The 13,600-nt window shown below is 40.0% G+C and overlaps 1 protein-coding gene across 1 annotated transcript in view; it reads right to left on the bottom strand.

The window, feature by feature from the left end:
• The window catches only part of sema3d (sema domain, immunoglobulin domain (Ig), short basic domain, secreted, (semaphorin) 3D), a 61,648-nt gene that overhangs the window by 22,726 nt on the left and 25,322 nt on the right, over positions 1 to 13,600 (bottom strand). The window contains exons 7-10 of the mRNA XM_020934719.2: positions 8,006 to 8,142; positions 3,282 to 3,396; positions 1,228 to 1,297; positions 988 to 1,132 (exon numbers count right to left, since the gene is read on the bottom strand). Of these exons, the coding sequence (XP_020790378.2) occupies positions 988 to 1,132; positions 1,228 to 1,297; positions 3,282 to 3,396; positions 8,006 to 8,142 (467 nt within the window). The remainder of the gene's footprint in view (positions 1 to 987; positions 1,133 to 1,227; positions 1,298 to 3,281; positions 3,397 to 8,005; positions 8,143 to 13,600) is intronic.

The raw sequence follows: 13,600 nt of genomic DNA, 5'->3' as shown, positions 1-13,600 counted from the left end.
CAGTTACTACATAAACTCCTTGAAAGTTTTCCGAGACTTCAGAACGTTGATTATTGCACCTTCAAACCCCAGTGTGTGTCTCCCTCTGGTGGCTGAATATAACATGACACACTGCACCTCTCATCTGGAACATGTGCTACACTGCTGCTTGTGTGAGGACTTACTGTATATTTCCATAACCCAGGGCTCATTATTGGCTCGCATCTTATAAACATTTAAATCTTAATTACAAAAGTCTGCAGCACTCTGTTTAGATCAAACATTTATGTTAAATGCTTTTACTAGTGGGGGGTCCTCACCTGCTTGTCTCCATGGAAATGCCATTGATATACCTAAACTATTTCATACCATTACATATGTTTTTATTGCTCAGAAATACTTTGGAAAAACATACATTCTAACTGTTTGCTTGTCTGTCCACAGATCTGACCTGTAAGTTAGCCTTCTTGCTTGGTCTAAAGACAGAGAGAAGGTTTAATGTAACAACTGGCAAAGCAACTGTATACATCATAACACACTGGCTCCACCAGAAAAGTTACATCATGTACCTTTAAAGAGCTTTTTTTTTAATTTGTTTGTGTATTGTATAAGCAGCTCTTGAGGTCAAAATGAGATCGCTTTGTTCTGACAGCATTTCATTATAAAATATTTGTATTGTTTGATAATCAGGAACTGCACTGCTAGCATGCTAATTGTTGCAGTAAAGTCCACTCTTGTCCTCTGAAAGTTGTGAAAAGTGCTTACAAAATCATCAGGAGGAAAAAATTACAATGATCAGAATGCATAAGGTAAGTGAAGAATGAGACTAGACCACTGCAAACCATTTAAAATCAACTAGTTCTTTTGTATCTGTCAGTTTTTGTTTCATGAGTATATCCCAGTATTAGTATAGACAGACAACCATAAACCAGTGTACAATACCAGTATTTTCTACCTCTATCATTTTTAACAAAAACTAAATCATGACATGATTTGAATAGAACATACGGTTCCGGGGCGGGGGTAAGGTATACGTCCTTCGTATTCCACCCATCTGTGGTCAGGGCTCTCTTTGTGGGCGTAGGGGCCGTTAAACACCGCTCGGATGTCAGACATACTGTACACACACACTGCTGACCCAGGGAACAGGGAGCTGCAAACATCCAGTACAGTAAAATAAGTCAGGCCATAACCAGAGATGTGTCACTGAGCTGAAATTATAATGTGAGTATGTTGTTAGTTAGATACCTGGAGGTGGTGAAGACAGCGTAGACTTTAGGGTTCTTTTCGTCTCTACTCGGGAGCATAAAGACGTCCTCTGCAGAATGAAATTTAAAAAAAGCTGCAGTCAGTTTTCATGGACATTAAAGTGGTTCTATCTAAGTAACATTTGCCTCAGTATAGATGTATTGTACACTGTGTGCATAATTATTAGGCAAGTTGTATTTATGAGGATTCATTTTATAATGGAACAACTACAGTGCTCTCAGTCAACCCAAAATGTTAATAAACCTCAAATGTTTAAGAAAGTAAAAGTGAAGTTTTGGCTTTCTGATGAGAAAATCTATGTGTGAACAATTATTGGGCAGCTATTAATGTGCAGAATTATTATGCAACTAAATGAAAAATGATTTTTTTCCATTCTCACTTGTTTATTTTCATCTGTCAGAATAGAATAAACATTTCTGATATTTCAAAAAGAAAAAAAAAATCAGTGACCAATACAGCCACCCTTCTTCTCAATACAGGCCATAAGTCTTCCATTCATGGAGTTTGTCCATTTCTTGATCTGTTGACAATCAGCTTTTGTGCAGCAGCAACCACAGCCTCCCAGAGACTGTTCAGACAAGTGTACTGTTTTCTTTCACCGTAAATCTCCCATTTAAGAAGGGCCCACAATTTCTCAATAGGGTTTAGGTCAGTTAAGGAAGGTGACTATATCATGATTTTTTCATCTTTAAGGCTAAGAGCCACGCAGTAGAGTACTTTGATACATGCGATGGGGCATTGTCCTGCATAAAAATCATGGTCCTCTTGAAAGATGCAGACTTTTCCCTGTACCACTAGTGGAAGAAAGTGTCTTCTAAAAACTGGCAGTAGGTTTTGAGTCCTATTTTGAATCCATCTTCAACCCGAAAAGATCCAACAAGCTCATCTTTAATAATACCAGTCTATACCATTACCCCACCTCCACCTTGCTGGAGTCTGAGTGGAAGTGGAGCTCTCTGCTCATTACTGATCCAGCCACAGGCCCATCCATCTGGTCCGTCAAGAGTCACTGTCATCTTATCAGTCCATAAAACCTTTGAAAAAATCTGTCTTCAGACATTTCTTGGGACAGTCTTGACATTTCAGCTTATGTTTCTTGTTCAGTGGTGGTCAGGTTTCAGCCCTCCTTACCTTGGCCATGTCTCTGAGCACTGAACACCTTGTACTTCTGGAATATGACAGTATGGAGGATAATGGGTTCCTAGTAGCTTCATGTTTGGTTCTTCTCAAATCTCTTGCAGTTTATTTGCATCTTTTTTTTTCTCAGCATGTTTCTTGAGACACTGTTGACTATTTGTAACATAATGTTTGATCACATGATAACGCCCCAATATTTTTGCAATTTCAAGAATGCTGCATCCCTCTGAAAGACTTTTTATGATTTTTGACTTTTCAGGATCAGTTAAATCTCATTTTTGGCCCATTTTTATGTAAGGAAAAGAAGCTGCTTAATTGTTATGCACACCTTGATATAGGGTGTTGATCTCCTTAGGCCACACACCCCTCGTTAGACAAAAAAACACAAAGTAACTGTGTGCACTGTGTGTTAGGCCAAATACCCACTTGCTTAATAACTGTGCACACAGTTCCATTCAGATCAGAGGGAGTAATTTTAGATTTACAACAACAGAATTTCAGCATTGAAACTGGCAACTCACTTTATTTAAAAATCTAAATCGTACATACAGTTCCTTTAAGACCGTAAAAGTCAACTACAGCATCTTAAAAGTTAATGTTGTTTCTTGTTGTTTTTTGGGTTTATCTGCTTTGTCTTTTATTGACCAGTGTTTTATTTTCCAACTTTTTGTTAACTAAATCAACAATTTTGCTTATCACTGTGAGGCGAATGCTGTTGTGAGTTTGGGCTTTACAAAACTGTTTAGAATTGAAACTCATTTTGTTCTTAAAACAAATGCATACAACTGACAAAGAATAACATAAAAAGTGATCCACATGCTAACACTCAGGTGTAAATTTTGAGCCATTTTTAGTCATATTTTTATTCTTCCATGTCCCTTGACCCGTTGACTCACGCAGCTGGTCGAAGTGTGTGTCCACTCCGTCCTCCCCGGGCACAGAGCAGACGAGCCGAGCCTTTAAGAACGTGGTCCACTTATGGGTCAGACTCCTCAGCCCTCCCATGTCATTCTGAAACATAAGCAGAGACACCTCAGTAAGAATTAGAGTTTAAATGAGATTTTAAAAAAATCCAACTTGTACCATGTACTGTACGACCCAACCCCAAAACATCCCAAGCATGTCTGGGTGTGATCCTGCGCATTCATAGAACCGGCGTTACGTTAACTAAGCTGAGTTTTTATCTTCGGTGCAGTTTTAGTGAGAGAACAAGTGCAGCTGATATAAGGGATGAGGGAACAGCGCTATATTATGCTAAAAAGTATTGTCCGCGGGTTTGGCCAGAGCCATTTTCCATGTAAAACCTTGATTTTTAGAATAATCGTAATGTAACAAACAGGCTGGTTTGTTACGTATAAGAACACTCAGCACATTCACCCGTCAATAAGGCACTGGAAACGAGCACCCTTTTTAAGGTTCCGAGCTGGGCCAAGTGTAATAGATTGTACAGGGGTAGTAAGTTAGGTGTTTTATTGGTTTATGGGTTTTAAAATGTAATTGGTCTATGGTATTAGGTTTTTTATGTATATCATTGAGGTTTTAATAGATATTTGGTTTTGTTTTATGGAGTGTTAGGTTGATATTTTAAGCTAAAGTTAATTTTTACCATCACTGTTTTAGCTGTTCTAGTTTTACCCTAATCGCTGCTATTTGGTCATGATGTATGTAATACAAAGCAGAGAGTGAACATGTCTGTCAATGGTCATTGTCATTTGAACTTGTGAATTAAGGGTGCAATAAAAAATGCAAAGTTTGTATTTGACAAAGGAAGTCCAAAGGAGGATAGCGTATGCAGTCTTCTTTCGCAACTCAGGTTGGTTCAGCTCTTTGCTGATCGGCCGGTGCGCAGTATACCACTTCTGGGGTTCCTGCAAACCGTCTAGTGTATTCCCAGTATTCTGTGTATATGTTTTACCCGATCAGACACACCAGATAAAAGGCGTCTCCAAACATGATTCTGTGTTCTGCTGCTGGAGAGGAAACTGCTACCTGCTTCTATTTTGCACCCTGCACTTTTTGCACTTGCACTTTTTTTTTTTTTTTTTTGGAACAGTTGAAAACCAAAAAGAAGTAAAACTGCAGACCACATCTTCTCATCTTTGTCTGTGTTTTAAAACTTTACTCACTGAACCCAAACCCATCACATGTAATTTTGGGGACAAATCAGCCCAACCCAGGAACCAAACCTCTAATAAGAACATCCTCTCTATATAAAACCACACAGTTTTCACCATCAGGGAGAGGACCACAGCAGCATGCTTATTTATCTACCCTGAGGAGAGGAGAGAAGGTGAGGAGATGAAAGAGGTGCATGCTGGGAAACACTCCAATCTAGACTCTGTTATGTTTACTTTAGCATATGAAAGGCTGTTTTTAATGAGGAAGCCTGACTTATACATGTCAGGACCACTCCAGTAGATGTTTGACCCACAGAGCAGAGCCTTTGGAGCAGAGTGGGGCTTAAGAGGCTGAAATCACACATGAGAGTTTAAAAGTACTTTACACAAGAGTTCCCATGGTCGAAATAGAAGGTTACATATATTAACTGTAGGGTTTTCTACTTTAGAAAGCTTTGAGTACCCATGATGCACTTGTCCATGGAAGATGGTGTACAGTAAAGGTCTCTGTTTGTGGCAAAGTTTAAAGAAAATTAGATTTAAAGTGCATACGACAAGTTTTTACATTTTTACTTAATTTGGTGCGATATACATGATAGTTTTACCAATCAAGAAGCAATTTGTCAAGAAAAATATGTTGAAAATTATAGGAAGTAGAGAGTTCCAAAACATGCTGATGACATCATGTTAGGGAGAAGGTCATCCAAAAGTTTGGCAGTATTTACACACAACACAACACATTTTTCTGATACTTTAAACATTATTTCAACAAGATTTCAGGGTGTTATGTGATATTTTTATGTGTCAAATAGTAATTCCTATGTGCATTAGAGAAATTCTGGCCCAGTGCACAACATGATCTTAACTGTGTTTTAGTAAAATGAGTAGTGAAACCTGGCATAGTGCACTCTCTAACTTTTCTTTGATTATTATTTTTACTCAAAATGACTCACTGCCCACTGTTGCCAAAAGAGGGAGCCAGACACCCAATCCAAGTCTTAGTGAATCAGAAAGAGCAACTACTCCAAAAGAAGACATCTTTCAGTACAAACATATACTGTGATTGAAGACAACAAAACAACAATCGAAATATGTCTTCAAAATGTAAAAACAAACGTATTATTTCAAAATACAGGAGTAATAAAACTATGTTTACTAGTGGTGCATTCACTCTCCTTGTTTGGTTGTGGTTTTGAGCCCAGTTAGTCCTTGGTTTGATTCCTACACAACATACTTAAAGAGGGTTTTATATTACAAAGTCAACTTTTTGGATCTCTCTTTTTGGATCATCTTTTTGGATCTGACCATGTTAACATCGTCCCCTCATCCAAAACATGCCTGAAGTAGTTTTATATATCATCCATGCATGTTTCAGTAATATAGCGATCTCTTCTGGCCACTATTCGAACACCCCCTTACGGTTAGCAGTACAATCCTGTTTCGTGAATATACAAAAGCAGGTTACAAAACAATACACTACAGCTTCACAAACCTGATATGATGTGCAGTGATTTCATTTGCGGGATGTATGGTGACTGTTATGAGATAGAGTTCTGAAGGGGAAGTTACTTAGCATGGAGAGCAACTAATTAAACATATTAATACAATGTTTTCAGCGAATACAGCATTTTCAAAACAATAAAAGGTAACATGGTGATCTAAGTATATTCCATGTTAGCAGTTAATACTTCTCTTTAAAGTAATGTCATTATGTCTCTATAGTATAAACTTAAAAGTGGATTAGATTCCCACTATCTCTTTCTCTCTCTCTCTATCTCTCGCTTTCTTTCACTCTCTCTCTTCCTCTCCCTCTCTTTCACTCTCTCTCTCTCCTTACACCTCTCTCCCTCTTCATAAATTCTCAGAAAGCTGTGCCCGGCAAAGAATGTCTCAACAACCCTTCAAACACTAAGAGCCGGCCGCTGTCCAAGCCAGTGCCATTTCACATGACATATCACCCTCGTATCCCTCCACCAATGGCCCCCACATCACGCATTTACCCTGTCCTGTCCCCTTCCACTGCGGAGGGACTAGAGCCAAGCCTGTGCAGTGTTTTGGCATACTGTCCCGGGGAATTTATTGGTCTATGAAACTCGATATTGTTCAAATACACCATCGCAAAGACTAATAAAGGTAAACTTAAGAGGATTGTGTCTGTAAAAGTGGGAGGTATAGGAGACAGGAAATACGGAGACGGAGCGCTTTGATGGACCACGAGTACACTGTAAAAAATGCAGGTTAAAAGCAAGATTTATGGGAGAGACAAGGAGTTTTACAGCTCTTTAGGAAGTCTACAAAAAAAGGAACGTATAATGAAGGGCGCCTCCTATAGGGTCCAAAAGAGAAACGGAAATGAAAAATTAGCAGCATGGCTCTAACAAGGACTACCAAAATCTTTTTATTTTTTCATATGGTGTATGTTTATAGGTGCATTGTGTAACTCTTTTGGTGGAGGGTCCGTCACCTGCTTGTTTCTATGGATTGTCACATGTCATTGTTCTGCCTTGAATATTCCACAGTATGGCATTAAACAAGCTCTACCTTACATTTTTTTCAATTACAGGTGGTTTTACAGCTCAAAAATATCTAGAAAACGGAAAAATTCTGACTGTGAGCGGGGTTGCCTCTCCACAGATCTAACCTGTAACTTGGTCTGGTTTGGGCAAAAAGTTTAATACCATACTGTGAAACATTTCACACAAAGCAATGACATTTCCATGGAGAAAAGCATATGATGGATCCCCCCACCAGAAAAGTTGCATAGGGTACCTTTAAAGCTCCAGAGAGGAACATATTGACAAATTTGAATTCAAAATATAATTGAAAACTCACTGCAAGATTTGTTGTGATGTTTTTGTGTTGCTTGATTGTTGGGGTCAGTGGTCTATATATTTAAAAGGGAAATTTGGAGTGTGAAGTCTGTGTATGTTTTTGAACCTCTGCATTTGACCCATCCTTCAAAGCCACGGTAGCACCCTGGCTTTGACCTACTTTACATGTGTTAGGTTGATGGGGGAAATCAGAGTGCCCAAAGGAAACCCACCCAGACACAGAGAGAAACGTGCTTAACACAAAACACACTGGGAGTCGCACCCAAAACCTTCTTACTGTGAGGTGAGTGTACCAGCCAAAATGAGAGAGAAGAGTGAAGGCGTGAGTCTAAGTGAATATCCTATAGCAATTCTTTAGTGATCTCTGCATAACAAAGTCAATAGGAAAAAAGTAAAAAGTGTCTGCGTCTCACCCTTTTGAAAAATTATTACAGTATGCTCACTAAAAATGTAGACAACAGCATTGAATAAGATGGGATACTGATGGAAGATTTGCTACTTTCAGCCATTCAAATTACAATGTTGATTCTATTGCAATTAATCGAGCAGATCTATAATGGTCTTTTTACTTTATCTCCTGACCCTTCACCCACCGAATACCAAACCAGCAGCCCCAGCGCCCTCCTTCCCCTGATCCCACCCCAGCTCACTCCTGTAACAGTGTCTCAGTACCTTGCAGACTCGGGCCACGCGGGACACGATGGTCTTGTCACTGCCCTCTCTGGACGCCTCACGGAAGAAAAAGTAGATCTTGTCGTCATCCGGGCTGTACGTGTCAGAGATGGAGTGAGCGGAGATGAACTTAGCCTCTGCACACACAAAAGGAGAGACACCTTCAGCAACACGTATTATGCATTCTTCTGGTAATTCTCTTTTGAACACAACACTTTGGAAAAAGTAACTTGGATTTTCTAACTTATATTGGAAAACACTTTATAAACTACCCCTCCAATTCCAATGAGGTAATTATGCATGAGAGCTCCCTCCGCTGTCAGCAACAGGAAGACACAATGAGAAAATTAATTAAGGAATCGATAAGGCCAGTGTTTTTCAATTTTGTGCTGCACATTTTTGTCGTTGAAGATTCCGTGGTAGACCATTGAGTAAAACATTACCAAATGACATTGTTTAAAGAAAGAATAATCATATATATTATGTGATGAATAATGTATGTGCCGCTGACTGACTTTGGGATTGCTTAGCTTCTTTGTTGCAGGAGTTTGCTTAAAAGACACACTAAAATAAATGCTTATTAAAAACAAACTGGACATTTTTTTCCCCTGGTACTCTGGTTGAAAATGAAGGCATTAGGGGAGAAGCCCAGATTTTTACCTGTGACACAACAATCTATGCAAAATGTGAATATGTGAGTTAACATAACATGCATTATTCTGGCTTTAATTCCCTCTTTTGGTTTCTAACTTAAAATAATGACTAGATTTGGAAAACTGCATCTGCTTTTCCAATGCAGTGTATAGACATTAGAACGCCCTCTGCTGTCAGTGGTAATGACAAAAGAAATAAATCAAGCCACTGGGCAACATGACTGCTATGCCAATAAGGCTACGTGTTTGTTATGAACACAATTTGAGCAGAAAGAGTCCGAGGTTCATTTTCCCGTTATGTAATTATCCAGGGAAAATTGAAATGGAGCCATTTCAGAGGCTCAAAGCAGGATGACCTTGTAAACAAACTTTGTTTCGCCCCAGTAGAGATTGTATTGTATTAGTGCATGTAAGGGTCAAACTGAGATCGCTGTGCACTGTCTGCAGCTAATTACAGAGTGTTTAACAGTCCAGGAAACAGGAAGTGCTCTGTTAGCATGCTAGATATCGTTAGTTTTACAGTGACAATGTAAATGATTACGATTCTCAGAATGTGTAAGGTAAATGAGGAATAACTCTGGACCACTGCAAACCATTTAAAAAGAACTAGTTCTGTTTTTAGTAAAAGTCAGTTACATCGCCCGTAGTGAAAGAAGTATGAATGAAGCTAAATACAACTCCAGATACGTTTTCAAGAGAGAACAGCATTATGAGATGGTTAAAAAATTGCATATGTGTCCTTTACCATGAGATGATAGTTCTACCATGTGCGTGTTTATTTACAGCCTGGTTCCTCGTGCAGAGATAGCCTGATACATGTGTGGTCTGGTTTAATGCCCGGATAGTGCATTCACATCTGCCCTGTTAGCTTGTGTGCTAAATCACCACTGCTACTGTTTACAACCAGGAGTCATAACCCCAGACCTGCATGTTTCAGTGAGTACTCCTGCATTATTTATTCATATTGTTATTTATGTATCTATTCCCGGCGATAAAGGGTTTTTTATAATGTGATAAAGATGTGAATGTAAAAGTTAAATGCAGTGTTTGGCAGAGGTCCAGCTCAAATATAGAGCTTGCTTAAAGGTGCACTATATCATTTTTCTGGTCTAAGGTCATCACCTAGCTAGCCTGGCGCCACCTAGTGCCTCTGCTCAATTTCATTTCTCCCTAACAACTAGGTCAGGAATCAGAATACACTAGACAGTTCGCGAAATCCCCGGAAGTGCAGGTCCGGGCACCAGCCACTCAGTGAAGCACCATATATTTTGTGTTGGCAACGATTCCCGAGATCGAGGATTTAAAGCCGGAACAAACAGAATGTTTGGTGAATTTTATCAAGGGGAAAGACGTTATTGCCCTTTTTCCTATGGGATTTGGGAAAAACTTAATATACCAGTTAGCCCCGTTAGCGGCGCATTACATACATCACGACCAAATAACAGCGATTGAATGAATGAAAAAAAGTACCCACCTACCGTCGAGCAAACGAATTCTAATGCTGCGAGGTCAGATGGTTTCTATGAAGTGAAACCGGCTGATGAATTAGGCTAGTCATTACCTGCTTCACCTGGTATGTTCTATAGTATGGCATCAGTGTGGTGGCAGACCCTCTACCAGAAAGTGAATATTAATAATGTCTAACACTTTTCATGCACTTTACAGGTTTGTCAAAGCCTCTCAAAGCACTTTGCTGTAGTCATTGTTCATTCACTCCACTCTCGGTGGTGGTAAACTACTATTATAGCAACTGCTGCCCTGTGTCAGACAGACAGAAGCGAGGCTGCCAATCGCACCACTAGCCCCTCTGGTCACCCCCAACCCTCACACACACCACATTCAAACTAGGCAAGGTGGGTGAAGTGTCTTGCCTAAGGACACAGCGACAGAGGGCATAGCTTCACACGGGGCATAGACACAAGAGGAGATTGAGAGGATGAGGAGGCTGATGGTTCAGCTGCTGCAAAAGACATAGTGATTCTAAAATGGTTCCAAAAAACTGACTGGCTGAAGTAGAAAGGAACTAAATTTACAGTTGCACTTTAGTTGCGTTTTGCTTTTTATTTGCGTCATGGCCATTTGACTGACAGAGGCAAAATGTGGGGGTGAGTCAGTGCTACTACTCCTACTAATAAAAACATGGACAATCCTGGTAATTAAGGCTTCGTTCACTCAAGGCCTATCCATACAAACACTGTATACTGACCAAAAGGCATTTTCTTCTAAATCCTGGTTTGAGTTCTTTGCATTTCAAACTTTAGGTTCTAAAAGACATATTGAACTTATACTATTTAGACTTCAGTTGTATACCACATTGTAGAATGCTTGTAAGCTGCTTTCCCCGTCACCTCCAAGCACCACAGATCTGTAGTAGAGTTCAGTTAAGTAATAGTATTAGACCTTCTTTGATGGAATAAACACATACAACATATAATCGGTCAGCCATTTTCTTAAGAGCTGTTAATTAGTCACTGGCTGTAGTAGTCCTGCATTTCTGTACTGATTATGTGTGGACTTACTGACATGACTATTTCAGAAAAAAACTGAAATTGTTGAACTTTGAGACAGTTTTTAAAGGGTCCATTTTACGCTATTTTCTAATCTACATTACAATGCTTCCTCACAAACATACCTAGAGTTTTGTTTTGTTTCATTCACACATGTTTAACACACAAACCCTGCATATTTCAAGTTTTGTTTTTTTTTAATCTCAAACAGTAAACACTCTGTTCCACCTTGTGAGGTCATGAGTGTTCCACTGTGTTTTTAAACTCCAGACACCTTCACTAGAATCATTTAGATCAGTGGTCCCCAACATTTTTTGCACCATGGACCAGTTTTATATCAGACAATATTTCACAGACCGGAGGGAGTTGGTTTAGACCTGTTTTAAACCTGGTTTAGTCCTGGTTTAGACCTGGTTTAGTTCTGGTTTAGTGGCGCAGCCCACGCGACTTACGGGAGGAGGGATGGTCCGCATGATGTACGGGACAGGGGACAGTCCACACGACATACAGGAGGGGGGATGGTCCGCACGATTTATGGAACGGGGAACGGTCCACATGACGTATGGGAGGGGGGATGGTCTGTGCGGTGTAGGGGAGTGGGGGTTCGCACTTTCTCAGCCTGGTACCAAACAACCCACGCCCCGGTAATAGTCCCCGGCTTGAGGGTTGGGGACCCCTGATTTAGATGACCTGGAATTGCAAATCTCTACTGAACTAAAGGCAAAAGGTAGCTGTTAACTTGAATATTACTTCATAGCATCAAGGTGGAACAAGACATTTTGAGTTTTGGAGATGTAGACAGACTAATAATGCAGAATTACTCAAACAAGTGAAATGCACTAAACAAACCAATACAAAGCACCTAATATTTTTCCCTAATGGACAAAATCAATACTTTATCATGAATTATCTTGTTCTTGCAGTCGCAGTTCCAGATGAAGCCACAACTCTCACTGTTACGGCTGCACGCACTATTGGAAGCTCTGAGCTAATCCTGGGTATAAATCTGTGGGTGTAATTAAAACAAACATGGCTGACACTCCCTCTGTTCCTTCTGTATCTAATCTTGTGTGTCTAATAGAGAAGTGAAAGTGGCTCAATGGCGGTCCCGGGCTTGTCTACACTGCAGCAAGGTGGGGGGGCGGCGGGGGGAGTGCTGACAGCAGACTCAGCCCTCTCCTCTCAGCTCATTCATATGTGTCACTTTTATTTAACCGTGTTCACGCTCCAGTGTTGAAGACGTACTAGAGTCACTTTAAGTTCCATTGAGGGTTGGGACAGACCGCAACAAAATACTTCAAAGTACTCTGTGAGGAGTTTTATATATTACAGACCTGGAAATGCTCTTGTTGGAAGCTAGCAGGAAGAAGACTTTAAAGATGTGGTATTATACTTTATACACAACACACACAACATATTTAGATCACCCCTTTATGTTTTATTGTTTCAAAATGATATAATCACCCAAAACAACATATTAAAATGTTTAATTACTTTCAGTTTAATTTTTGACAATGAATGCCCGCTCCAGCATTCATCCCACTGCCCATTGCATCAGGTTTGTGAAGTCACAGTGTATTGTTTTGTATTATGTTTTGTAAATTTATGGAAAATTCACATGTGGGAGCATGGGTGACGTAGGCTTGTGGGCTGGGCTCCCAAATAGAGCCCAGGAGAGATTACAAGATTACTCAAATATGCTTGGATGACATCTCAAACCTCTTCAGGCATGTTTTTGATGAGAGAACAACATTCCAAAAAGTCATTTTTGCATAAAACACTATTTAATGATAGCCTGCAGGTGCTGGGGTTTAGGTAGTGAGGAGTCAGATCAGAAAGAATCTTTTTAGGTTTAAACCAACTGGACTTCAGCATTGAAGATGGCAACCCATGAGAGACTCATGTGAGGCTCATTCTGCTCTCTGACTGGATAATCAAGTTGAAAACCATAACACTAAATTATGACATAAGCAACTTGGCCATTAAGAATAAATCAGCATTACAATTGTTTACAATTTTAAAAGCTATATTTGGTGGGGAAATGTCCTTGTTTGAGCATAAACCTGTATTCAAGAGGAAATTTCTGACTCATGATATGGCAATTTTACCAAATAGCTAACCCCATATCACCCACTCTGAAGACTTCTCTCTCTCCAGATGGTTGTTTGTGCTGTCCTAACTCCTAACTTAAGTTTAGACTGTTGCACTGACATTACATCAACAGCAGCCCAGCCCGTAGAAACCCTGCCAAAACCATGGGTGATCCCTTTAAGTACGCGTGTGTGTTCGGCTCATGACTCTATGGGCTCAGAATGTTGGACTGCTGCGTAGAGTAGATGTTAAGCAGAGACACACGACTGCACGGAACCAGGGGCTTTTCCTTTCTGCGCCAACAGAGACAGACACACAGACAGACAAGGGAGGAGACAAGGAGA

This window comes from Boleophthalmus pectinirostris, unplaced genomic scaffold (genome assembly GCF_026225935.1).
Source record: "Boleophthalmus pectinirostris isolate CB_2022bp ecotype Guang Dong unplaced genomic scaffold, ASM2622593v1 HiC_scaffold_2, whole genome shotgun sequence".
Lineage (NCBI taxonomy): Eukaryota > Metazoa > Chordata > Actinopteri > Gobiiformes > Gobiidae > Boleophthalmus > Boleophthalmus pectinirostris.
The sequence above is the reverse complement of the archived record's forward strand: the minus strand, read 5'-3'. Positions and strand labels throughout refer to the sequence as shown.